Source organism: Corvus moneduloides, chromosome 9 (assembly GCF_009650955.1).
Source record: "Corvus moneduloides isolate bCorMon1 chromosome 9, bCorMon1.pri, whole genome shotgun sequence".
Classification (NCBI taxonomy): Eukaryota; Metazoa; Chordata; class Aves; order Passeriformes; family Corvidae; genus Corvus; species Corvus moneduloides.
Window position 1 is genome coordinate 29,633,274 of NC_045484.1, and position 25,142 is coordinate 29,658,415.

Consider the following 25,142-nt stretch of genomic DNA (forward strand, 5'->3'; position numbering starts at 1 on the left):
TCATTTATAGTACTACAAAATGGAGATTAATTCTGTCTAAATCACACACCAAGTCAAGTTTTGGAAGTGTACCTTTAAGAAGCATATGGCAGAACACAAATGTATTAAAGTCATCAATATTTATGGAGCAGGTAAAATGCATATTAGACAGGCTAGATGCCATCTGTCAAAATAATCTTGATTCCAACTTGCTATCCAAAAAGATGAAGACTATTTCTAGGGCCAGCTCCTTAAGTCAGGTTAAAAGACAACATATTCCTGTGCCAACAAAAGTGAGGTTATCACATAAATGAATATGAAAGGATATCCTTGTGTATTGAGTCACTATCAATTCCAGACATGTACTAAAAATGTTGGACACTGAACATGTCATGGAGCAGCCCCTAGGCACAACTTTGTCAGAGTAATTTTGTCCTTCAGACCAGAGTGCTAATTGTTCAGAAGTATTCTGGGCAAATTTAGCCAAAAGTAAATTAACTAGTGATTCCATATCCCATTTCCTAAATCACCTATTAGAAGAGTGGACCATAGAAGCACATCGATGGAATAGATTATTTTAGGTAAGGAACAGGCTGAAATTTTCCCCTTTCTATCTTAATTTCAGGAAGTGTTGGGATTTAAATATTTAACAGTCTAATCCTGCATCAGCTTATGTTAATAAAACTGTCATTAAACCTGCAGGAAGAAATTTCAGACCCTGGAAGTTAAATTTATTTTAATCCTGTTACACAGGGCTGTTTAATGTTCTCCACAGAAATCTCCAAAATAAGGCAAAGTGACTTGTTTTTCAGATTTTGGGGGGGATTTTTGTTTCACAAGCACCAACCTGAAGCTCTGATCGTGTTTGCCAATTTGGCTAGAATTCTGACTAAGCTTAGGAAAAAAACCAAACCTAAGTTATAGCAGGGGTTTCATGTGGTTTACAGTTTCAACCCAAATAACTTCAAGAATTTTTTGGGTTTTGTTCAGAACAAAACAAAGCAGACAGTAAGTTGAAGAAAAGGGGATGTGAATGGTGGTGCAGCCCAAGCAGGTTGGTTGTGTAACAGTAGAAGGAGGCCCTTCCACTGGTTATTACCAAGGCTAAGTGCAAAAATCCCCCTTTTCAACGTTAAAAGAAGTATTTATCACATAATATGAATAGAGAAGTATTTGAAATTCTGTTGGCTAACATAGCGTCAGCTGCTGCTTTTTTTCCTCGTTCTTAAGAAACTCCAAGTGTAGACAATTTCTGTATATTTAGAAGAGTTTTTTAAAATGCCAGGAAATGTGTCACATTCAGTAACCAACAGACACTTCATTAGCAAAGCTGTTATTAAGCAACACACAGCCAAAGTCTCATGAAATCAAAGGGGAACTTTCCATTTGCACCTTGGACCAGACCTTTAAATACAAGCCAGGTAGTAAAAAATGAAGCCTAATTATTACATTTATGTTTTATTAAATGCTTATGTCCTCTGCTATGTTATTAAATGCAGACTGCCTGATCAAGGGTATCTTTTCCCTGAAATGGATTCCCTGAGTCTATTTTATGTCATAGCAAATATCTACAAAATGTTTCATTTGCTCATTAATGTCTTCATTAAATACAATTTAAATTTAAAAGATGAAAGCAACTTTTTTGTGAGGGCTTTTTTTTCCCCTCCTACCAGCTCCATGTTTCATCAGTGATGCGAATCACAGAATTCTAAAATGGCCTAGGTTGGAAGAGACCTTAAAGATCATCTAGCTCTAAATCCCCTGCTGTGGACAAGGACACCTTCCCCTAGACCAGGTTGCTTGGAACTCCATCCAGTCTGGCCTTGAATTCTTCCAGGGATGAGGAATTAATATTTTATTGTTGGTGACACAAAAGAACTTGCAATCTTTTCATTTTTCTCTCAAAACCCTGTATTGGGATAATACATTGAGGTATTAAGTGAAGTGGGGTTTGTTTGTTTTCCCAACTTCCAAAGGTGTTTATGGAATAGTAGAAAATGAAAAAATATTCCAGCTCAGAAGGCAGCAAGGAAAAAAAAATAAAGAGTAAGGTCACTGAAAACAGAGCATATTTTTTCTGTACAAGAAGAGGTTTGTGTTCCCATTTTGATTCTTCAACTTAAGCCCATCCTGTAAAATGTCTTCAGGTGTCTTCACTGCGAATGGATGCTGCTGCGCTCTGTTATGTGGACCCAGACCTCATAGAAAACATGCAAGGAAGACTAAGTCTAATTTAATCCATTACATGATTGTGCAAGATTGCTTAACCGCATCAAAGAAGTGAAGGCATCTACCCTGGGACAGACCCTGTCAAAGAGCTTTCAAATGCACAATGCAATCTTACAGGTGATTTAGTCATGGGAATGCAGCACTGAGTGTATGCTTCACTTCTGCCTCTCCAATCAAAACAATGGCACCATTATCAGAGAAAGAAATATTAGAACCATTTTCCTTATTAACTTTTCTTATTGGAGGATATTTATCTGTCTATTCATCTTTTCTTTTTCTTCATTTAAACAAAGCAGTTTTGAAAAGGATCCTTATTGGTAAAAAAGCTTCTTCTGGGGTGAGGAGATGTTTAAATTCTTTTTCTTAAGTAATACATTTAAATATTGGTTGGAAAAAGGGGGAGGGGGGAGAACTCTGAATGAAGTGAACCAAATTCAATTCTGAATGAAGTTTCTTTCCACAACGTCCAGTAACTCTTGAAAAAGTAATATTTCTTACACACCTAACTCTTGGTTGTTACTCACTGAATGTTGTTTACTGGTTGGAAAAAAAAGGTGTTATTTGGCTTCCACACAAAGCAATTTGGATGCATGTTTACATCTCATTCTGTGGTTAAACTGGTAAAGTGCCTTGAAAAAATCCTCAAGATTTGGGAGGTTTTTTGTGATTTCATCATTCCTACTTCAGGCAAACACCACCATGAAAATGACCTTACTTCAGTAAAACTCTACTCCATTTTTCATTATTTTAGTCTGATATTGCACTTTTAGCACAGGAGTGGAGTAGTTGACACAAACCTGAGAAGTTTGGCTCTAGGATACCTGACCTCTGTTGTCCTTTACAAGCCTTTGATTTTTGGGGCCATTTACACTTGCTGTCAGAGCACAAAGGGGATGTTATGGTTAGTAACAAGACCTGGAAGAAGCCTGGCCATGACCCTTCCCCAGGCATGTCCTGGAGAGTGATGGCACAGACCTGTTCCTCTCACCTGCCTCTGATCACCCCCTGGAACAGATTGATGTTGTCACATAACCAGGCTCATTTTTGGATACCAGGAATCTTTATGAACCATTAATTACTGAGGGCCCAGCTCGCTGACATCCATCCCACACCATCTGAATCGCCTGGATCCTCCTCCATAGCTTCATTTGGAGGCGAGCTGAAGCATAGCCAACCCCCCAAGGCTGGCAGTGATTGAAGGGGGCAGAGTGCCCGGGAGCAGGGAATTATCCTTTGCAGCAGAGTGGGAGTGCCTCTGCACCCTGCACCTCCTGCCTTGCTCACAACCACAGAGCATTCAAAACATAAACTGGGGCTGACAGGGAGAGCCAGGATTGATGTTACCTGCAGAGTGCTGTGCCCTCAGTCCAGTTCCTGCGTGCTGTAGTGGCAGGAAGGAGGCAGGCAGAGCAGCGCAGAAGTATTTTTCTGAAGCACTTAATCTTTTCTTGGAGCATAGAAAAGACTAGAAGTGCCCCCCTCTGAAATAAAGGTGAAACTGGACAAAATCAGTGCCTCAAAGAGGATATTTGTGGAATTTCAGCACTCTTGCTCTATGAGGAACATTTGGAGGCAGAGACATACTGGTTTCAAGGTCCTCTAAATGCTGATATAGACCACCAAGACACTGTTTGATTGCAACAGGAATTGTTTCTGCTAAGCAGTGGCAGAGCACTTGCCAGTTATATGGGACTCCTCTTTAGAGCCTGCTCATTCCTTGACTGGATCCAGAACCTGTAAATCCAGTCAGTTTAGTTAATTTAAAATAGTAGTGTCAACAAAAGGCTAGAATTGCCATTTACTGGTGATCAGCAAGTGGCATGTAGTGTGTAGCTTTTGCAGATTGCATGTCGTAGTGCAGTAGTTAAGTGCTCACATGTGCAGTTATATGCTCAGGTGTGAAGGCAGTTCTGTTGTGCACAAACTGCACAACTCCAAATGCCAGCACTCCCTGGAGACGGAATTTTTTCATTCAAGACAATGCGGTGGCCTGGAAACAAGAGCTGGCACAGCACTGCAGGTGCAGTGGGAGGTGTGGCTGCACAACACCTGCACTGCTGCAGCGCAGGTTCAGTTGTGCCTCTGCCAGGAACACATGGACAATCCCACCTGCCTGTTGTGAGCAGGTTTTTGCTCCAGTGTGAATTAATAGCAGGGCCTTAGCAAATGTGAGACAATTACAGAGCAATGCTTCTGCAGCAGAATCACTCTGGGTGTACACAAGTTGTCTGCATTTCTCAGTGGATGAAACTGATGTAACATTGTCCATACTGAATTGCATTTAAAACCAGAAATGTTTCCTCGTTCTTTGTTAATTGGAGGAAGCAGACTAGAGCTGCCAAAACCACAAGTCAAATGCCAGTAATTTAAAGCACAAAGTAACAGACACACTAACCTAAATATTAGAAAAATTGGGTAGGAGGTGTTTTCCAATTCTATTTTAAGCAATATGAAATTAACGCTTCATTAAAATCCCTGAAACATCAACTTCAGGGCTAAATTTAGCTTGCACCAGCATAAATCCAAATCACCTCTCATAAGGCAATAATTTTATATAGATATAACCAAAGTCTAATTTTGTCACTTTTGAAAGTGCAACCTTGTAGCCATAGAGATGGCAGCAGAATTGTGAATTTGGCCTTTTAATAGCAAAGCTATTTCATTCGTGACTAAGTATGCAAGCTGCCCATATACCTTAATGTAGAGAGGCAATGCAGAGAGAATGAGAATTAAATTTAGAGGAGCCTGATTCTGAAGAGCACGTTTAAGCAAATACTAGTAAGTACTGTATTTGGTAACCTTCTGAACTAATCAGCCTCTGGAGCACCCTGCAGCACAGTTGCACTGCTTTTTTCCCCAAGCAGTTTCATTTGCTGACAAGTTCTGTTCTCCTCTTTACTTCCACTTCATAAGCTAAGTGCTGATGAGACACCCTGCCATGGTATCCAACACTGAGATATTTCCTGTTTCCAGAAAATACTCAGTCTGGACATTTGGTCTTGGGCACATTGGAAATCCTGCTGGAAAATAAGTACAAATACAGACTGTGAAGTCTCTCTACTCTTCAAAGAGCAGACTGTTGTTCCCACTATCACCCACAAAAGTACACAGAAGAATTGTATCCTCCTTATGTTTTTCCTGGTGATCCTCCAAGGATTTTGATGTTTTACATAGACCCTTGTTCAGAGTTGGGATCCAAAAGCCTCAGTTAAATGGTGTGTTTGACAGCAAGCAAAAATCTTTATGTGAACTGTCCTGTGGGACCTTAAGCATTAACTTGCTGCTAGATGGTCTGGAAAACCTGTGAGAGAATGTCAGCTTCCCTTTCCTTAGGTATTTCTGATGTAGTTCTGTTTTCACCCTTGTAATCTAGGGGGTTTTTTTCATAAGGAACTAGATTTCCAGCAATAGCAACTCTGGCTGATTGGTAGTGCCAAAAGCTACTACTGGAAATCTTGCAGAGAACCTGCTTAAATGGCTTACACACAATCTTCTGCTTTTTTGTTTTGGTTTGGGTTTTTTTTTTGTTTTTTTTGTTGTTGTTGTTTTTTTGGGGTTTTTTTGTTTATAGATAATACATCTATCACTGAATAAAAAATTCACATGGGTACAAGGTACATACTTCTTATGTGAACAGCTCTGGCTATACAGTGCACTTGAGTAGTCTGAGGAACAGGAGAGACAGTGCAGAAGCCCCAGCACTTGCTTGCTGGAGCATATGGTGCTTCTGGTCTGCAGGACATGTATCTGTAAGAACTGAGCTACAAAATGTAGCCAGTAATTCCGCATATGCTGGTGCTTATGAGACCTTGCAGTGGTTAGAGATGGCATAATTGGCTACAGGAAGTATAACCCTCTGTCTTGTAAAGAAAGGAAAAAAATCCGTTATGCTTAACAAACTTTAAATCTTTTATTTCAAGTTGTAGCTGCTACGTTATCTGAGTGCATGCAGCCACTGAAACCATAGAGAGCACACCGAGTAAAATATCCAGTGTGGGGAAAACATGGCAAGATGCGGATGTGGTCTTCAAGCTCCAAACTTGGCAAATTGTGTTGCCCATAGCCTGTAAGTTATAGTGCACTAACTGACAAAAAAAAAAAAGCTTTTATCAATATTTGTGTGGTGTGGGAACCAAACAAACCAATTTTGCAATTTGTGACTGCTTAATTATGAGATTGGAGGCCAGGCCTGTTGCAGATAGCAAAACAATTTTAATTATGTCCCACAGTAAAAGGTTTAAAAGTCTTTTAAAAGGTTTTACAGCGTTAAAAATGCACTTAATATTTTGTTTATTGCTGGACACAATGAATTACATTCTGCTTTGCATATCTTCTCAAACAGCAAAGTTTTGGACTGTTTGGGGGATACTTGGGCAGAGGAAAATATCCAGTTGCCCCCTGTGCATTTCATAGCAGCTCCCTGTCCCAAACCACATGTCTTCTCATGATTGTACTTTCTATAGGTAGTGGGAGTAATTTCTTTCACCTGCTGGCCCGGCTGCTGCTCCTGAACTATTTGCACATCCTCAGCAGTTTGACTGCCTGGGGAATTTGGAGGGGGGCAGGAGGAAGCAGGAGACAGTGGCTTTGCTTAGGCCACCACACTGATCAGAGGTGGGATCAGAAAGCACCATCTTGGAGCAGATCCTCCATCTAATTTCCATCTGGAGGCAGCTGACAGCCAGTTGCTGTTTTCTATCCAGAGGTAGAAAGATGGGGTTTTATGTAACAGCTTTCTCAAGGTGATGTGCTACTTTTCCTTGAATAGCAGTTGTCTGTTCCTCTGGCAAAAGAGTAACTCCAGCTGCAGGCTGGGGTTTGTCTGTTGTAATGTATCTATGCTGTGAATCAGTCTCTGACTCTTTCTGGATTCATTTTGAATATATCAGAGTTTGGGATGGAGAAATCAGCCTTCTCAGTGTATTGGAGAGCTGAGCTGCATCCCCGTGGATCCATAGAGAAAAGGATAAAAGAAGGAAGCTTGGTGAAGTTTACAGGAAGGACAGATAAGATGCAGGCAAAGCTTTGTGTCACTGCCACTATGGCATCTGCTGACCCAAATGCCCACTGTCACACAAGGGAGCAAACTATTATTGGAGAGTAACCACTGATGTGATGTCATCCAATTAACTCTTGAATCACTGGTGCTGCCAGGGAGGTGGGGAGGTGAGATCTTTCTTCCTTGTGCTGCTGTTTTACACTCTTGCAATACATGACGAGAGAAAGCGATTAAATCAAATTTAGTCCCACAGCACATGTAAAGTATACGTTTTATACAGAAACGTGCACCATTGTGAATGCCATGTTCAAGCTCTATGCTAAATTGTAAGGAGTGCTCCTATATGTGATAGACAGCACCAAGGGTCAAGTGTTTAAATAGCAGTCTGCAGAAATATGATTTTAAGTTAACAGAGAAAATAATAATCTTATCAGTCCTGAAACTGAAGTAAAATTTCTATCAATAACCACCAAGAGACAGTTTTTCAACTGCAGTTAGGAAAAAATAAATTGGAGGCTGCCAACCTATAAATTCAGGGGCTCTGGATATTTTCTCCTTCATGGGGATGGCTTCCAGTGCTGGAGTGCCCAGCCAGAGTAAACACGCAGCCTTCATCCCACCTTCCCAGGTGATCCCATCTGCCCCACGGGGCTCCCAGTCCCTGAGCCAGTACAAACAACCTTTACTTCCAGTCCTGGCCCAACTCTGGATCAGGCAGCCACCAAGGGGAATTCTTAGGATATGCATCACTGAGCTGCCATAGTGATACTGCTCAGATCCAGGGGCCTCCCCCAGACCACTGTTAACCTTCTTTTCGTCACGTTTCAAAACTTCTGATCCAAAAATGCCCAAGAAATATTTTGAGAAAAGATCCCACTGCCCTCCTTAAAGAGCAGAGTCTCCAAGGCTGTGCTCACTGTTAGCTATGGTTTGCTATAAAATGCTCCACTATTTTCCCAGAGCTGGGTGCAGTCGAAATGAGCAATAATTAGGAGCAGGGCAGATGACCTTCTTTTGAACTTAGTGGTTCCTTTAAATTTTGATGAAAACTTATCTTTAACCTTTATCCCTAATTCTTCTTTTGGAGTTTTGAGCTTTTTTTTTTTTTTTTTTATCCCTTGTCATTCTTTGCTGAGGGAGAAAGTACAAAATTGACTGAGAAAGGAATTTTATTCTGCAGCTTTTAAAGAGGGCAAGGGCATTGCAAGCAATGGAAATAAAAAAAAACCCAACAAAATGAAACTATAAAGAAATGCTTGACAGTGTCTCTTCTGCACTTATTGGAATATGCTGCTCAAGCTAAAAGAGAGGGCAAGAGGTAATCTGCTCTGCTATTTGCTTTTAATATGATCATGTTTTTGGCTCCCACTACATCTAATGCTGCCTGTATCATGCAAAAACACACCTCATTATCTCCTGGTAAATGTTGAGCTGCTGCAAAACCAATTGTAGTGGGTAGAATGCCTTGCAGGTCAGGGTGTATATGAAATATGTAAGCCCAAAATATGTTTGCAATCAGTGACAATACTGCTTGCTAATGTGTTATTGCACCATTTGTCTTGTTCTTGGTCATAAATATTTTGTTTCTTAAGCTTTAAGGTAGCTCTATATCAGAGACTAAGTTTCACTTAACTGGTTTAGTCACTGTTGCTGTGACATTTATCTTGGATGCACCAACTTGTGTGTAGTCTGCTAAAATCAATACATAAAACATGTAAACTTAGTTGGAGAAGAGTGGGTGTCTTTCAAGCTTTTTTCATATGGTAAGTATAGGGCTGATATGAAAATTGTGCAGCTAATTTAAACAAGGGTGAGGGAGAAATTAGATTTTGCTCTCTGAACCGCATTTTCAAGGAAAGAAAAGCTCCAGGTTCAATGCAGCATTCTCGGAGCATTGAACAAAATCAGTCTTTGTTCTTCAGTGAAACTTATCTGTGGAGGAGCTGCATAACTTCCTGTGAAATCCAGCCCTGCAGATGTGCTGTGCTTGCCGTGCCTCTGCTTTTGCTTCCTTTGGTCAAGGAGTCAAGAATGGACACTTTGTGCTGGAGTGAAAATGATGCTGCCTGGTTTGCCCTCTGCTGAGCTGGAGCCCTGCTCACCAAAGGGACATGACTTCCTGCCAGTTACTCTGCTGTTTGTTTATTTGTCAAGCGGAATGGGATAGCCCTCAGTGAAACCAAAGCCTCCGTCCTCCAAACCTTGCAAAAAGAGGCAGCAGGTTCTCCAGCAAGTGCAAACAACCTGAACTGATGCTGCAAATGCATAAATGTAGGCAATAAGCAAGTGGAGAGAGTGGATGTGGTAGACAATAATTAAATAGTTTAGCTCTAACAAGCATATGACCAGAGTTCAGGAGGTAGCTGATCCACTTTACCGAGTCAGAATATAAGAAAGTGAATTGTAGCAAATTAAGACTTTAAGTGGTTGGGCTATAAACCAGAATAGAAATTGATTTTCTAATAGTCTTGCATACTCCAAATATCCTTAAGTGCTTTATGTTCTAAATAGAGTAAATGCATAGCAAAATGAATTGCCTATTATGCACCAAATAGTACATTTGTTATTAAATCCTAGAAGAAGACATATTTTATCAGTATCTTTTCTGTAGGGATTTATTTAGCATAAAATTTATTTTCTAGAATGAAATGGTCCAGAAACCAAATCCCCATTCATGGCCCCTATGTGTGTTAGGTGCAGTAGAAATAGAGTTAATAAGATCCCTGCTCCAAATAATGTGGTGTGTTAGAAGGCAAAAAGCACAGGGGTTAGTGAACTCATCTGGCTTTCTCTATTTGTCTCTATATGTCTTTGTATTATATTGTCCCAGCTAAGTGGGATGAATCAAGCATTTTCTGACTTGTAGGTTGCCACAGAAGTGGGTGTGGGAATGACCAGAGAACTCCAGTGGGACAGAGCAAAGGAGTTACAGAATGAAAGTGGGAGGAAAGAGAAACCAGAAATACATTGAGAATGAAAAGAGGCCAGAGTTGTGGAGCAAGAGAGGTCTGAGCAGAAGCTTGGCTATGTGGAGAGATGGGAATACCTATGGGACAAGCTTGTGTTGCTGCTGAGTGCAGCTAAGACTGCTGAGCAAGGTGATCTAGACTGGGGAAACTGATGACTGCAGGTCTGGGAAATAATGAAGTGCAGAAAGAGTAGGACAAGGCGACAGAGGTGAGAGGATGGGACTTGCAATGTGTCCCATCCCCAGGGAGGATGGAAACATGCAACTGCTGTCAGGGAGATACTGGCAGAGGTATGAGTGGAGAAATATGAGTGCAGAGCCACTGGGTTCCTGTGGAGCTGTCGGAATAATGCAATCTGATGAGACACTGAAGGGGACAGGGTCTAGTTTCCTTAATTTTTTTACTTGGTTTAAATGAATATAAAAGCGGTTATAATGATGTATGTTCACAGTCTGTGCAAGGGTTTTGCATTGTTCATACATAATACTTGCCCATTTTCTCTGATTTTACATTGGTCCAGGCAGCTTTCCCAGTAATGTACTCCTGGCTCATATTTGTGGTGTGACATTTTTGATAAGTATTGTCTGGGTTAATCCACTGTGGAATAATGGTTTGGATGATGCACCAGAGCCCTGGTTTCCCAACACAAATAAGCTGTGTTGAATGTTGTTTCCCTTTAGGAAGGTGATCACCATATTCTGTGGTGAAGCAATTACAAGGAGGAACCTGATTCTGTGTTTATTTTAAAGAAAAAATGAGATATTTTAGGTAAAGTACCATCCGTTCCTGGATGGTACTGGAGGGGGTTGGGGGTGTGCATAAAGGTGCTCAGTTCTCTTGCCCCTCTGTGTTTCTGCTTCATTTGGAACATATTCAAGTACTGTGGGTTTGGAAGCCCAACGCAGTATGAGGTTTACATAAAATGCTGAATAAAAAGGGGAGTATGTACCTTCCAAGAACATGCAAACCATATTTGTACCCCTGTATTCCCTTCTTAGCAAACAGTTTTTTAGTCTTGTTATTCTTGATAAGCTGAGCCTGTGTGCAAAGTTTAGGGCCTGTGAAATATGCTCTTACCCACTACATGGAGCTGTTTGTCTGCACTGCCTCATGCAAACAAGAACTTTTTTCTTCTGCTTCCTATTGATCCCAGTAGGTGAAGGAAGAAACACCTGATTTATTAGTCATTGGTCCCCTTCCCTGAGGACTCAGCACCTGAAATAAATTGAATGGGGTTAAGAATGTACTTAGACCCAGACACAATTTTTTGTGTGCCTTGTCTTTACAATAAGAAAAAAACTCAGAAGCAAATCCAAAGTGTCATTAGTGTCATGCTATAAATAAACAAAATGCTGCACAGATAAGAGAATACCACATTTTCCATCTTGGAAATAGCTTACAAGCCATTAGGTGCAGGATAAGATATAAACCCACAGATTTAGAAAGGAAAAATAAAGTCAGATAAGTGCCAAGGAGCAGAACGAAAAAGCAATCTGTGACTGTGATGTTTGGATTTTCCGTCCTGACATGAAACTATTCCCTCTAGAAACATGAGGAGACATCAGTATTACTTGGTAAGATGCTGTGCCTTGTTCTGTCTGCCTTTGAAAAGCATTCTTAAGGAGCAGGAAGCTGACCTTGGCTGATCTGATGGAGTTTCTCCCTCGATGGGGGAGCCCCAGTGGCAATTCTGGGTCCTCTGTTTCTCTCCAGGACCAGCAGGTGTCAGGAGACTGGGTGGGAAGCACTAGAGCATCCTGTATTTGGTGCATATCTATGGAGCCAGATATTACAAAGAACAGCTCCTTCTGCACCCCAGACATCTCAGGAATCAGGGAGGTGTAACACATTATTTCTGTGCTTTTCCTCTTTTTTTTTTTTTTTTTTTTTTTTGCTATTTTGCAGCACACAGCAGTCAAAGCAACTCACCCTGTCTGGGCTGTCTGCAGCCCAGAAGATAAGAGAGCAAACACCTCCCATAGTGACAGGGACTCGTTCCAACCATTTGTTTTGAGTTGAATGGTAGAGCTTGGAAAACATCTTTTCCATTCATAAAACGAAAAAAAACTACTCTTGATACTTTCTAATGCCATCCTCTGGAGGCTTGAGGGCCATGTGTCTCACACCCTTACTTTGTAGGTCTTGCTTTTATAGACTTTGTTTTTCACTCCCAGAGATTTATTATCCCAGTGCAGAAACAGTCTGGCTATGCCTCGGCAGTGGAAATGTAGCCATCTATTTGCTAAGAACAAGCTTGTGGTTTACCAGAATATTTCTGTTTCCTTCTGAGGTTTCCAGCTAATGAAGGGGAATTTATCCAGTACATTTATTGACATTAAAATAAGAGTTGCAGTCCATAAATAATCCCATTGTTGTTTTAGTTTGGAGTTTAAAACATTTTGTCAGCAGCATCGTCGTCCACTGTGACTCAGCTTGTGTTTGTGCTCCTAGTATTAGAGCTGGTGACACAGACACACATTCCAGCTGTTCCCACCAGGAAGGCTTCAAAGTACGTTTTGAAATCAGTCCTGAGCTTTTTAGCACTGAGCATATTTGATCCCAAGCACGGAGACAAGTTCACAGCTATTCCTCAAGCGACATCTCTGAAGATAAAAGCTCGGCCCCCAGACTAATTTCTGGGTTCATGCAAACTCCTGCCAGCACAGAGAAGCAAGAAATCCTGTAAGGGACAGGTGAGGTGCAAGGAAAAAGCCAACTCCTGTTTTACCCACTCCCAGGATTGCTCCTTGCCCTGAATCCCCTCTAAAGAAGCCTTGATAGACAGAAGTGTCATCTTCTTATTGGTGGATCCCTGCGTTAGGAAAAGATGGAGGTGTACCAGGGGACGCTCTGCAATCCCTGCATCCTTCTATTTCTGTGTCCTAGAACGTCAACCAGTTCTTTCATATCTGTCAGCCAGAGTCACGCTTTGCAAAAGAAAGCCCTTTAGTATGAGAAAAAGGTCAGGTCTTCAGAATTAAGGCAACAAAGAATTACATTTGTTATATTGCCTTGTTTTAATGGGAATGTCCAGTGGATACAAGAAAAAATATCAAAGAATTCCTACATAACATCCTCTTTGCTGGCAGTACACCATGTGTTGAATTAGACTTCATTTTCAAATATTTGAAGTAATCAATTTTCATAAATTCTAAACTCATGGCATATTTTCAACTTGATTAGTTGAAATTTTTCTGCCCTTCTTGGTGTGTTAATTTTTATTATCAGCTAAGATTTCTGTGGATTTTTAAAACCTGCTTTGAAAAATATAAAGAGCCACACTAGAAGAGACAGGTGCTACAGACTTCATTTCCACAGTTCCTTTGTCTCTATGACCAGTGAACTGGGGGGGGGCAAAAAGGGGGGAGGGTGGTGTTTAGAGTGATGTGTTTTGAATAAACTACATCCAGAGTTTTCTCTTCTGTGATGTCCAGTCCCACAGATTACACAGGAGTGTAAATATGTCTTTATGGTCACAAAAGTGTTATCTTGCTCTTAAATATTCAGTAATCCAGAGTCACTTCAACAGATTATGCCTGACTTGCTTGTAAAATTTGCTTACACAGAGCTCAGCCCTGCCAAAGCACTTCTCTAGGTATTTACCTGCGGTGCTCAGCCTGCTGGCTGCCAGTCAGCTGGTATTAGCAGGAGGACAAGTGTGACACTCAAGAGATGAAGGAAAGAAATAGGCAGGTATTTAAATAGATGTATGAGCCAGCAAACAGGAGTGGTTTTAATATTAGTAGCATTTTAATCTTGTTCTCTAAACAAAAGAGGATTTACTTATTCATGGCTCAAAAATTACAAATTAATGTGTGGAACTGGAGTTAGAACTGAGGGCACTGGAAATTCCTATGATTCAGTGTATTTATTGTTTTAATTGTTCATATTTCCTTTGCTTTGAGGGATTTGGTCTTTGAGAGTAATATGATGGTCACTGCCACATCTGTCTTGGATTCACTATTCCTTAAGAATAGCCCTAAGCAGAGAGTGTTACAGAAGTCTCTCATTAGGAAGGAGTAGTCTCAGTCTTTTATGTAGCTGTAGATGATAAAAGGCACTGATTTAGCACTGCTGCCTGAAAGTCCACCAGCACTGCTGAACTCAGTAGGTCTTGTGCAAGAAAGCCATTTCCAGAGAGACTTTGAGGACTGGTCTGTCCCTCCTGGTTAACAATAAAATCTTTTTTCCCCACTGTGAGCCACTTGTAGTAAATCCTTACCCAAAAATTGAAGAATAAGTAAAAATCAAAAGGATAAGTTCAGAGATTAGTTTCCTACAGCGTGTTAGGCTGCAATCTTTGAATCCAAAAGTAGTCCTGTGGCATTACCTACAAACTGGAAAGTGAGACTTACCTGTGCCTGCACAAATAGTTGTGGGCTCAGTAAGCACCCGCACTCAGCATCCTGTGTCTGACAAACTTAACAATAGAAATGTGCAGAGCTTCTGAATTCTCACCTGCTGGCCTCTCTCTCTTCCCACTCCCTGTGGATCTCAAATATTAAAGCTGGCTGGAGCCATTCCCTCAGTTTCCATTTGTGTTCTTTGGGTCCTTCTGCAACCCTCTCTTCCTGACCTACATGGAAGCAAGCTTGCATGGAGAAATCCAGAAGAGTTGTTTCTCACAGCACCAGAAAGCCTGAAATATATTTTACTTAGGGCAAAACAGGGCATCCTAAAGATGAGCAACATGTGCAGCTATAGCAGATGTTTCTGTATACACAGAAAATTTGGAATGAGGTTATATTTGTGTTAATATCAGCTTAGCCATAGCTCAAATAACATCCTGGAACAGAGATAATCAGTGTCCAGTTGCACCTCTGAAGATACAGAGAAAAAATAAAACCCAAAGAAGGAGCTCATCTCAAAATTAGGTTTCAGGTGACTCAACAGTTGCATTTTATGTGTGACATCATCCATCCACGGCAATAGTTTTAGACCTGTAAAAACAGATTGAAAGGGACTAAGAAAATGAATGGAACAAGCTATTCTGAATTTTCGTTTAGGATGGTGTTACTTTTGAAAGAATAAATCCTTTAGGGATGGGATAGTGAATCATTATGGCAATATTCAGCAATTGTACCCTCTCTAAGCAAAGACTTAAATATTGACTCACCTCTGGTATGTCAGGGATCTTTTGCCTGATGATAATTTACTTCCTTAATTATCTACAATTGATTTGCGTAAGACTCATATTGACACTATTATATGACATGAAAACAATCAAACATTGTTAATTTAAAAAATTTTTGTATCAGCCAAACTTAAACCAACTGGATTATATAGAATTCAATAGAAAAACAAAAATTCTGTCTTCCTGAGTAAGACTTTTTCCAATTGGCTGGCACACGGAACGAGTTCATCATATAGATGCCAATTTACAAATATGTCCAATAATAGTAGAGGGAGCAACTGTTCCACAGCTCTGCCAGTGTTCATCAGACACAGTGACAGTAGGCACATCATTAATCTCATGGTATATTAGAAATAAAGTCACCGGAATGGAATGGTGTCAAAGGATAAATGTTTCCCCCTTTGAAAATAAACTTCTCAGTTTCACCTCATTGTGTCGCCTTTTTTTTTTTCCTTTCCCCTCCCCCTTTCCACCGGTCCTCCTGTAAATCCTTTGGTTTCACCTGGCATTTAGGTAACAGTAGGAGACCAGTATCCTGTGTCAGAGCTCATTCTACAGTTATCAGTTTAGCATACCCTTAAATCCCCGTGATTGCTGTGCCAAGACCAATCCTTCCGCTGCGAGGTTAAACATATGCATTACATATTGAAACAATGTAAGTAGCATGTAATTAGCGCTGTTTATGCATTCGCACTTTAAATTATACTTCTAAACCTATGATGTTTTTCAAGGCACTTCATGTTAGAGAGACTTAAATGAGCATTCATCTTGTCATTTTTAACTTTATTCATAAATAACCCTCTAAATATATTTGAATGGTTTATTACATTAGAGCCCATGAACTGACATACACATTCTTCCCTTAGAGAATATAGTTCTTAATAAAACATCCTTTAAAATTATAAAACCTGTGAACATGGCAATTAAATTTACAAACAGTGTCATCAACAACTTTGACAAAAGATGTTTGAAGAGGGGGGAGTGTTGGGGGACCTTTTTTCTGTCCTTTTTTTTCTTTTTTTTTCCCTTCCTTTTTTTTCCCCTTTTTTTAAAGCCTTGTTCCATAAGGATTATAGCTCCCCCGCTGTTTGGAAAAGATAATTTCACTTGTAACACTAATAACTTGAGCAGGGAGAAGGCTGGCTGGGTGAATGGAATGCACTTCACTGCACATCTTGGCTTCGCTAGAAATCGGAAACAGATGGTCCTTGCGGCTGGCTTCCCACTCGGGCCCGCTCAGTGCCAGCCTGTGGTCGTTGGCTGGTTGCTGCTGGCACTGTGTGACTTGAACATAGTAGGACAGTGGCAAAAGAAATCAAATCTTTTTCATTGAGCACCAAACTGTAATGAAATTTGACAGATCTGACATTCTATACCCAACATCTAGTTAGAATATATTAACCTTTTAGTTTTCTTGAGCTCCTCTCCTACTAGTTATGAATCTCCTTATTAAGGGTCTGCAGTGGCTCTGGAGATGGCAGGCAAGCAGTATCTTCTGTGTGCCCTCTAATGCTGGAACTCAAATACATAATTCAAGTAGTAAAGGAAGTGTGGGGCTTTAAACTCCTCCCAAATTCTTCTACAAAAACCCCCTGTGCTAGTAATAGAAAGAGTGGTTAGGCCCTTTTGTTAGTATTTCATTCTAGGAAGAAAAAAAGAAAATCATAGTAAGGTGATATTCCACCCCTGTGTACTCAGTGTTTTCTGTGTATGTTTTGTACCCCCACCCCACTGGGGCAATGCTACATTTGATCCTGCTGCATCCAAACTGACTTTGTGATTTCAAAGAATACTTTTATTTATAATTCTATGAATTTGCATTTACTTAGATGGTACAGATTGGTCCAGGGCAGGATTCCTCCTTTCCCTCTAAAGGCTTCTCTCAATATATCTGCTTGATTCTGGCTTTTTTTTAGACCCTGCTCAGTCCTTCTCGAGGTCGTGTTGGCTGTCACACAGGCCTTGAGCCAGCCAAGCGCATGCTCCTGGGGGACAGGGACCTCTCATGGGTGAAGAGCATGTTGAAATGTTGTACCGAGTTATGGTCACGGATTAGGAAATGGTTATATTTAGACTTAAAAATAAATCTGGTTTATGTTCCTTTGCATTTTGGGTTGTTAGAGAGGAATTTTTACTTATTTTTTAAAAATGTTTGTATGTGTCATTCCTTCGCCTTCACTCCTTTCATCTGTTCCTCCTGTTTCTTTCAGACATGAAGTCACAGCACTGTCTGTGATGTCAGTGTGTTTCCATATTGACAGACCGTTCTGTCAGAAACAAGATCTTGATGCTTGTTTCAGATGAGAGAAAAGGGGAATACAGATGGTAGGAAGAAAATCAGAGGAGTGAGAGGGGAGCAGGGAGAAACACACACAACAGAGCTACAGGGGGAAATGCAGAGTCCAAACCCAACTTTTCCTCCAGAGGGCAAAGGACTACTTTCCCTGGGTTCAGGAAGATCATCCAAAATGTGTGTGTAACATTAAGCAACCAGTAGAAGCTTTACCATTGCACTCGTTTTGGCTCCGGGAGTCCTTGAAGGTGCAGTAGCAGCGGTCACATGCTGCTTCCCTCCTTGTTTACGCCTTCAGCAACAGCAGATCCTCTTGATTGAAGCCAGGATTATAGGATTTCCAAAAGCTAGAACATACTCGTTGTCAGCAACTTTGCATGAATTCAGTGGCTGCCCAAAAATCAACTGCCTGCTCTCACGTGGCACTTGAACTAATTCTCACTGTTCGAGATAAGGAAATCCTCCTCGTAACTCATCGAAGTTGAGGCTTCCCAAGGAAAACGCCTCCGAAATTAGGAACAGATCTAAATCACACTGTTGCAATGAGCTGAAAAGGTTCTCAGCAATTGCAACTGGAGTAACAGGGGGAGGCAAAGGGAATGAAGAGAGGGTTAATGATCTATGGGTAATGTGCAAGTAATAGATAATCTAAAAACGAGGTCTAAGGTCTTAAAGATGTGTCTGGCACTGGGAGCTGCCCGCAGCTCTACCGCGTTTCTTTTACCAACGTGAACAGTACAAGCCAACATTTGGAGAAACCACCCACTATGCCAACATTTCTAATGCTCTCATGCATTCAGTTTCTGGTAGACTGTAAAATGCCAGCTCGATACAGTCATCTGAATTAATATACTTTATTAGCCTTTTTTTAGCATTCTTTCCTGGTTCCTTACACTTGATAGGAACAATATCCCCATCCAAACTTGCGGCTGAGGGAACATAGAGGGGCCTGCTCGCGCTGTGTGAGCTGCAGCAGGTAACTCTGCTCAACAATTAGGAAAACTATTTGTGGGTAGTTGGCTATTTCTCCAGTAGGAAGTCAGAAAGAAATTGGCAAGTGCTTCAACCCATTGCTTGAGGCCTCAGGCTGTCAGAAAACAAATCTCCTGTAGCCCACAAGCATATACACCTAACTTACTTCCAACTTGAAATACCACTCTGTACTGCAAGCATTTTTATTTTGCAGCTGTGTCTGCACAAATGTCAACGCCACACGAAGGCTTTTTCTTTCTTTGGAACAGATCTGATTTAGAAGCAAATATCTTTGTTGGTTATTAGTCTTTGGAAGGCATCATTTTGTCCCAGTACTATTCACAGGGAGTGTTGTGCAGAATGCTGATTGACAAGAGTTAAATTCAAAACATGTAGCCATTTTCTGGTGTGTGGTTTTTTTCCTGATTGAAGGAAAACTACTTAGATGTTTGTTTCCAAAACGGCATCTGTCAGCAATCAAAGGGGAAAAATTGCATAAAACAAATGCAATTGTTTGGAGTAGCATTTCCTGGATCATGTTAAATGCTTGATTTGCTCCCTATTATGCTCACCAAATAATTTTATTTTCCACAATAATTGCAATATTTAACATGTTGTATTTAATCTTGTTTTAATGCTATTAACAACAGCCGCTTATGAAAGGAATAATTGCTCTATGGGTAAGAACCCACCATCCCCAGCATCAGAAAGAACAATGGCAAAGTTAACTGCACCTAATTGTTCTGAATTTAAAATGCTGTTAACCGACAGCACTCCTCATTTCTTTGCACATAACCACTCCACTGTCAGGAAGGAAATGGTTTCATGCTTCTGTCATTCATAATCTAAAAAGTGTATGTTCTAAAAAAAAATTTAGTTGGTGGGTTTATAATTAATATTGGGAGGTAAAATCATATGTTGGTATAGGAAGAAGTGGTTAATACAGCAATCCAGAGAAAGTTTGTCAGTAGATCTCCAACTACATCAGGTGCTAAAACCCATATAGAATACAGATTTATCAGAACTTGCCTGGAATGACATGCAGCACAACTGGGTATGAAATACTAAATAAATAATAAGCAGGGTGAGTAAGATGATGGGTTTGAGAGGTATGAGCAGAGAGAGCAGCATAAAATTGAATCTGACACCAATTCAAGGGCTGATTATTACTAAGCATTTTGCTTTATATTTTGTGTGATTATTTGGAGGGAGGTTTTTTCCAATAAACAATGAGACACTGAAAGGACAGGTAGTGTTAGCAAACCTGCAGTAACAGAAGACAATAAATACTTTGGCCAGCCAGAGCAAGGACAGTTCCTGGCACAGTGTCCATCTTTTTTTTTTTTTTTCTGGACTTGAAATAAAACTTAACACTTCCCATGCTAGTCAAACCCTTTCCTGTAAACAGCAGTGGGATTGTACCTGCTATCTGGAGCTAATAGTGCAAACTGGGATGCTCTAGTAGCATAGATCATTCACTGATGTGTAGTCCAAACAGATTGTAAGACTGGGGCAAAAAAAAAAAAAAAAAAAACCCGAACCCTGCATGTTACACTAGCAGTTCGTGCTTACACTAAATCATTTGCTTATCATCTCACACATCACAGAAATGCAAGGGTATTATCGAAGCTCAGTGAAAGTTAGTTCTGTCCTGTACTGAATGGCAGTTCTGTAATCTGTGCAGCCCGGAATTACGATTTTGCTGTAGCCAAATAGTTAAACAGTTAATACACAAAATAATCCAAACAAGAATTGTGCACCCACGAGCTCCCCTTTCTGATACAAACAGAAACAGATATTGTTTAAGATTGAGTGGATGTTTTTAATGCATTTTCCTCTTGTGTCCAAATCACAAAAAGATTTGCAGAGTGTAGCTGTTTCTGAGTGAGCAAGTTATATCAGCCATAGCTCCATAGCCCTAAGAAATATTCCTGGCGAGAGTCAGTTTGCCAGTTCAGAAGTTCATTTTCCCGAGCACTTGAGGAAAGGCACTACTGTATAGGCTGGAGTGCCCTGTCAGGGAGCGTGGTGGTCACAGCCGAGCAACCGTCGCTCCGTGTGACACAGCGGGGTGATTTAAATGGAAAGCATTCACTGCCTGCTTAATAGTCAGCTGTCATAAAAGTAATACTTCAGTTGGGTTTACAGTGCACCAGAAGAAGTGGGGAAAATGAGATGAGAAAATCTATGATTATCTCTGACTTTGCTAGGCAGGAAAAGATTTTAATATTAGACAGTAACAGGATTTCATAACTTTTCAAAGCAGTTTGTTTTGGAGCTGTCTTTTCCCAAGTTATCTGCCAATTCCTCACGTAAATTTTTAGCGTGGCAGAGAAGTTTTGCAGGAGGGAGAAACAGACCTCTGTGAGTTTGGTGGTTGTCACCTGATGGGATTAAGAAATGTAACATTAAAAGACATGTTTAAAAAAATATGGTAGCAAAATGATATTTTACAAATATATAAAAAGGGAATTCTTCAGTTCTTAGGGGGCACTTTGAACCTTCATATGAACAGTTATTCAGTTAAACAATATGATCTGATATCTAAAATCAAGAAGGAATAAAAAGCCAAAACTTGAGCATCTCAAAAAAAAGATGAAAGATCATTTGTTTCCTTCAGAAAGCGTCTGTCACCGGATTGAGCAATTAACTTGGACAGTTTATACTTTTGTTTTGCCTTTCACTGCTTAAATTACTATATGCAAAATTACGAAAGAAAGAAAGACGCGATCTTTCTTTTTTTGCTCAGTTTTTTCCCCCCCAGTCACGTACATGAGAAAAGTAGCTGCGATAAACAGATACTGAATCAGACTGAAAGTCTTTTTAAAAAAAAAAAAAAACACCCAAAACATTGCATGATAGTCTCTAAGCAGTTCCATCTGTCAAGCAGAAATTTTAGGCTAATAGCCTGTGGCGATCTCCCTCCACAGTCCACTACCTGCCTTTGTCCTATTAAATCTCTTTATTCTTCTTAAAAAAGAAAAAAGAGGAAAGGAAAGAAAAACCTTGCAGACCAAAATCATCTGAGTGATGAAGCCCTAATTTTGACCGCCTCTCTTTGATGTTGAGCAGTGGGTTCTTATTTAAAAAAAAAAGAGTGAGTGAGAGAGGGGGAGAGAGAGGGAGAGAGAGAGAGAGAGAGAGGAGAAGACAGTGCTAGGAGCAGATGACTTTTCATCTCCACTTCACCTTGCCACTGGGTCTGTGAGAGATTGGTTCATTGTCAAGGAGATTTTTTTTTTTTACCCATGATTCCATATGGTATGGACCGGGCTACATGTTGCCCAACATGCCAGTGCAAATGTTTTCTCAATTAGGTGTCTTATCTCCCGTGAGTTAGCATCAGATGAAGCTTGCTGACAGCATAATGGCAGGGAAAACCTCCGACGGCTCCATCAAATGGCAGCTCTGCTACGACATCTCGGCCAGAACTTGGTGGATGGTGAGTTGGCAGCAGGGCTGCTTTTTTTTTTTCTCCCTTTTCTACTTTCCCTCCCTCTTTGACAAAATGTCCCAGACCTCACATTTATCAAATTAACATTTGATTTTTTTCACACTCCTCAGTAGAGCAGCCTCACACTTGTCCCACTTGTGTGCTTTCCCCTGTGTAACAGGAGACCGTTAATGTGCACTACAGTTTCCAGAGGGAAGCTTTTTCAATTCTCCTTAAGGGAAAAAAAAAAAAAAGTATGCAAAGAAGTAGTTTGAAAAAGCCTTGTTGTGCAGAGTAACTTGTCTCAGTCGGCTGCCTAGCGCTCAGTTTGTTTTATTTTATCTGCTGCTTTCCAGCGTCCGTGTGCGCGTGCATTTTTTACCATGTAGTATTTTGTAAAGAGGGAAGGTGGAAAGTTCAGTCCGTTACAAAGCGAGTTGATCCCTGAAAAAGCCTGGAACGGTGCGGTCGTGGCGTGGTGTAAAATCATCACGTGTGAGAGGAGCGCGGTTTGCGAGGTGCTGCCTTTCATCCGAGACCCTGATCTAACTTTTCCCTCCGCTTGTTTGCGTTAGAACAGGTTCCCGGGCTGTGCTGACCTGGAGCCATGTGTTACAGATCCCACATAGTCTGGCTCTAGCTGCTTTTGGGCACAATTAAAGTTTCAATAAAGTCCCATCGTGCTCCGTAGAACGAGTTAACTAGCATGTCATGGTCAGCCGGGCCAGACAACCTTTGACATCTTGAATCTATAAGAGGTATAGTGAGTTAGGAGGATGCACAATAGCCCATTGTAGCAGAAGATGCAAGTCCTGTTGTGAGGAAGAGAGTCCTCAAATCATTACTGCCCTCGTTAGCGTGTTGTCCGTTAGGGATTAATTCGTTAGAAGTGCATTTTTAGTTTTCTGTAATTATTATTCTTGTGGCAAGCGTGAATTCTTCCAGTGAGAGGAAAAGTTTGCTGCCAGGACAATGAATGTATTATCCGCTCCTAACTGGACCGTGAACCTCAGCTCATTTCACATAGATATCAGTTAAAAAAGGGCTGGCGAGTGGAATTACAAAACAAGGCATGATCACTTTCATTGTATGATACGCTGAAACAAGTCGGGGGCTTTCCCTCCCCCTCGCCGCCCCGGACCAATTTTGGTATCATTTGGAAAGTTTAAGACCTCAGAGGACTTGAAAGACTTTTAAAAGTGAGATCCGGAAGGTTTTTATTCTGCAGCTTGGTGGTGGCCATTGTGTATATCATGTGGCTTGTATTTAAAGGTGTTTGGGCTCGGGGTTTTCAGTTTTGTTTTGTCTAAACTCTTAATTTTTTAAGCATCTATTAGAGGTTTGCCAGCGGTTGCCAGTGAAATGTAACATGCAGCGTTTGGTTAATGGGAATAGGGAAGGCTAACCACTTTACTTATAGTACTGATTTTCCAATTAGAGTTTCTGCCAGGAGAAGTTGGAGGGGGAAGGGGTATTTGCATGCACATAAACTGTTGATTATTCATGTGACTTTTTTTTAGATTGTTAAACCCCTGTAAATAAGGCTATTGATTTTTACTTATCGTTTTCAAAGCAAAGTTTTTCAAGTACCTGTTTTAGCCACAAGATTTATATCATGCTGTGATTTTGCCTTATTCCAAGCCATTTGTATATTTTATTACCACTCCTCTTTTATTGTCTATCGGCTGCTTTTATGATGAGGTATGTCCGTGTTTATTATTTAATAAGCATCCTCAAATGTTACTAGGCAGTTATTAGCACTCTAGAGAAAGTGTCCAAGGAAGTTTCATTTCAGTCACATCTATTTCACAGATGTTTTAGTGTTGTGAATATAATATGTAAAAATCCTGGAAACATTTAGTAATGCACTTGCCTAAAAATAAACAGTTTTATAACCACACATGCTGTTGTTTAGATTAAACATTGCAGAAAGTTCTCCTTAAACTTGAACGTCACACCATTTATTTTCTAACAGCAAAAAAAAATTACTAAAATAGCCTTTTTTTTGTACAAGTTGTGGTAGATAAGAGACGTTATTTTTAGCTGAAATGAATAATTCAAGATCTTTACAATAGACGTGTTAATTGCAAATAATTTTCATACAAAGTTTCAATTATTGATGGAGTATCAAGCAGTTTTTCATACATTATGAATCTAAAGCACACAACAAAAATAGATTTTTTTTTTTACCCCCCCAAACCTCATCCCGTTTGCCACATTCTTTTCATCAAAAGTAAGCTAGAGAGCAGATTTTAATGTTTTAAAGACAAATAAAGCTTTGAAAATTACCTCATGCATCGTCTGGCTGCACAAAATCTCAGCTGCACAGTGCTAAACTTCGGTTTGGTACTGCCAGCATACAAAGAGATGAGTGAATACCCCTTGCACCCATATGGACTCAGCTGCCAGCACTGGGATATGCAATTTTGCTTTTTAATGAATCGTAAACAATTTGTGTGTCAAACGAAGGAGTTTGTTTCCTTTCTGGAGCAGGTTCTAAATCCATTTGAAGCTATAGCTGTGTACTGTACTGGAGTATTATGCCCAAATTTAAAGGTTCTGTGTCACTGGGATGAAAAGACCTGTTATAATGAAAGAAACGGCTTTATAAAAGGCTGGGTGTAGTAATCTCTCTCTCTTTCTTTCTTTCTTTCCCTCTCTCTGTCTCTCAACCTCACACTCTCCCTCTTTCACCCTAGTCTATAGCATGTTTATAGCCAGCTCTGGAGATAATGGAGATTGGTTGATTGCATGATTAGTAAAATGAATGGATTTTAGTATTGGGCAAAGCAGCTTGCAATTTTGAAAGGTGGCTTTAAAATACAGAGTTCTAATTTTGACCTTATTTTCTTTCATAGATAATCTTTATTAATGCTCCTTTAATTCATTTTTCCTCATCACAGCTAGTTTTTCTCCCCAGCCATCTGATGGAATGGCTAATATATTTTATCTTACTTGCCAAAATAGCAAGAGGTCAAAGTAAAAGAAAAAATGTTATTTCTCTTTCTTGTAGACAGTTGTAAATGTTTCAAACTACTTCAGCAGAATCCACAGGATTTGTACATTTCAGCAGTAATTTCATTTGTCTCCGCTGTTTTAAGGCACTCTTACACCTAATCTACTTTTTTTTATGC

At 40.3% G+C, this 25,142-nt stretch overlaps 1 protein-coding gene and 1 long non-coding RNA gene across 14 annotated transcripts in view; one reads left to right on the forward strand and one right to left on the reverse strand.

Annotated features, from left to right (window-relative positions):
- Window positions 1–6,151: 6,151 nt before the first annotated feature.
- Window positions 6,152–24,666, reverse strand: LOC116448269. Of its 2 annotated transcripts, none has more exons than XR_004241861.1 (4): window positions 24,298–24,666; window positions 17,817–18,175; window positions 11,254–15,116; window positions 6,152–6,293 (listed from the first exon to the last, which is right to left on the reverse strand). It is a non-coding gene; the product is annotated as an uncharacterized LOC116448269 (long non-coding RNA). The 2 variants fall into 2 exon arrangements; XR_004241860.1 differs by having other exon boundaries at window positions 6,152–11,391; window positions 14,635–15,116; window positions 24,298–24,665.
- The window catches only part of NFIA (nuclear factor I A), a 350,471-nt gene continuing 347,019 nt past the window's right edge, over window positions 21,691–25,142 (forward strand). For 11 of the 12 annotated variants that reach the window (XM_032118438.1, XM_032118436.1, XM_032118437.1 and 8 more), the window contains exon 1: window positions 21,691–22,017. In XM_032118438.1, the coding sequence (XP_031974329.1) occupies window positions 21,922–22,017 (96 nt within the window). In that variant the 5' untranslated portion in view covers window positions 21,691–21,921. The remainder of the gene's footprint in view (window positions 22,018–25,142) is intronic. The other variant, XM_032118443.1, reaches the window with a different exon arrangement.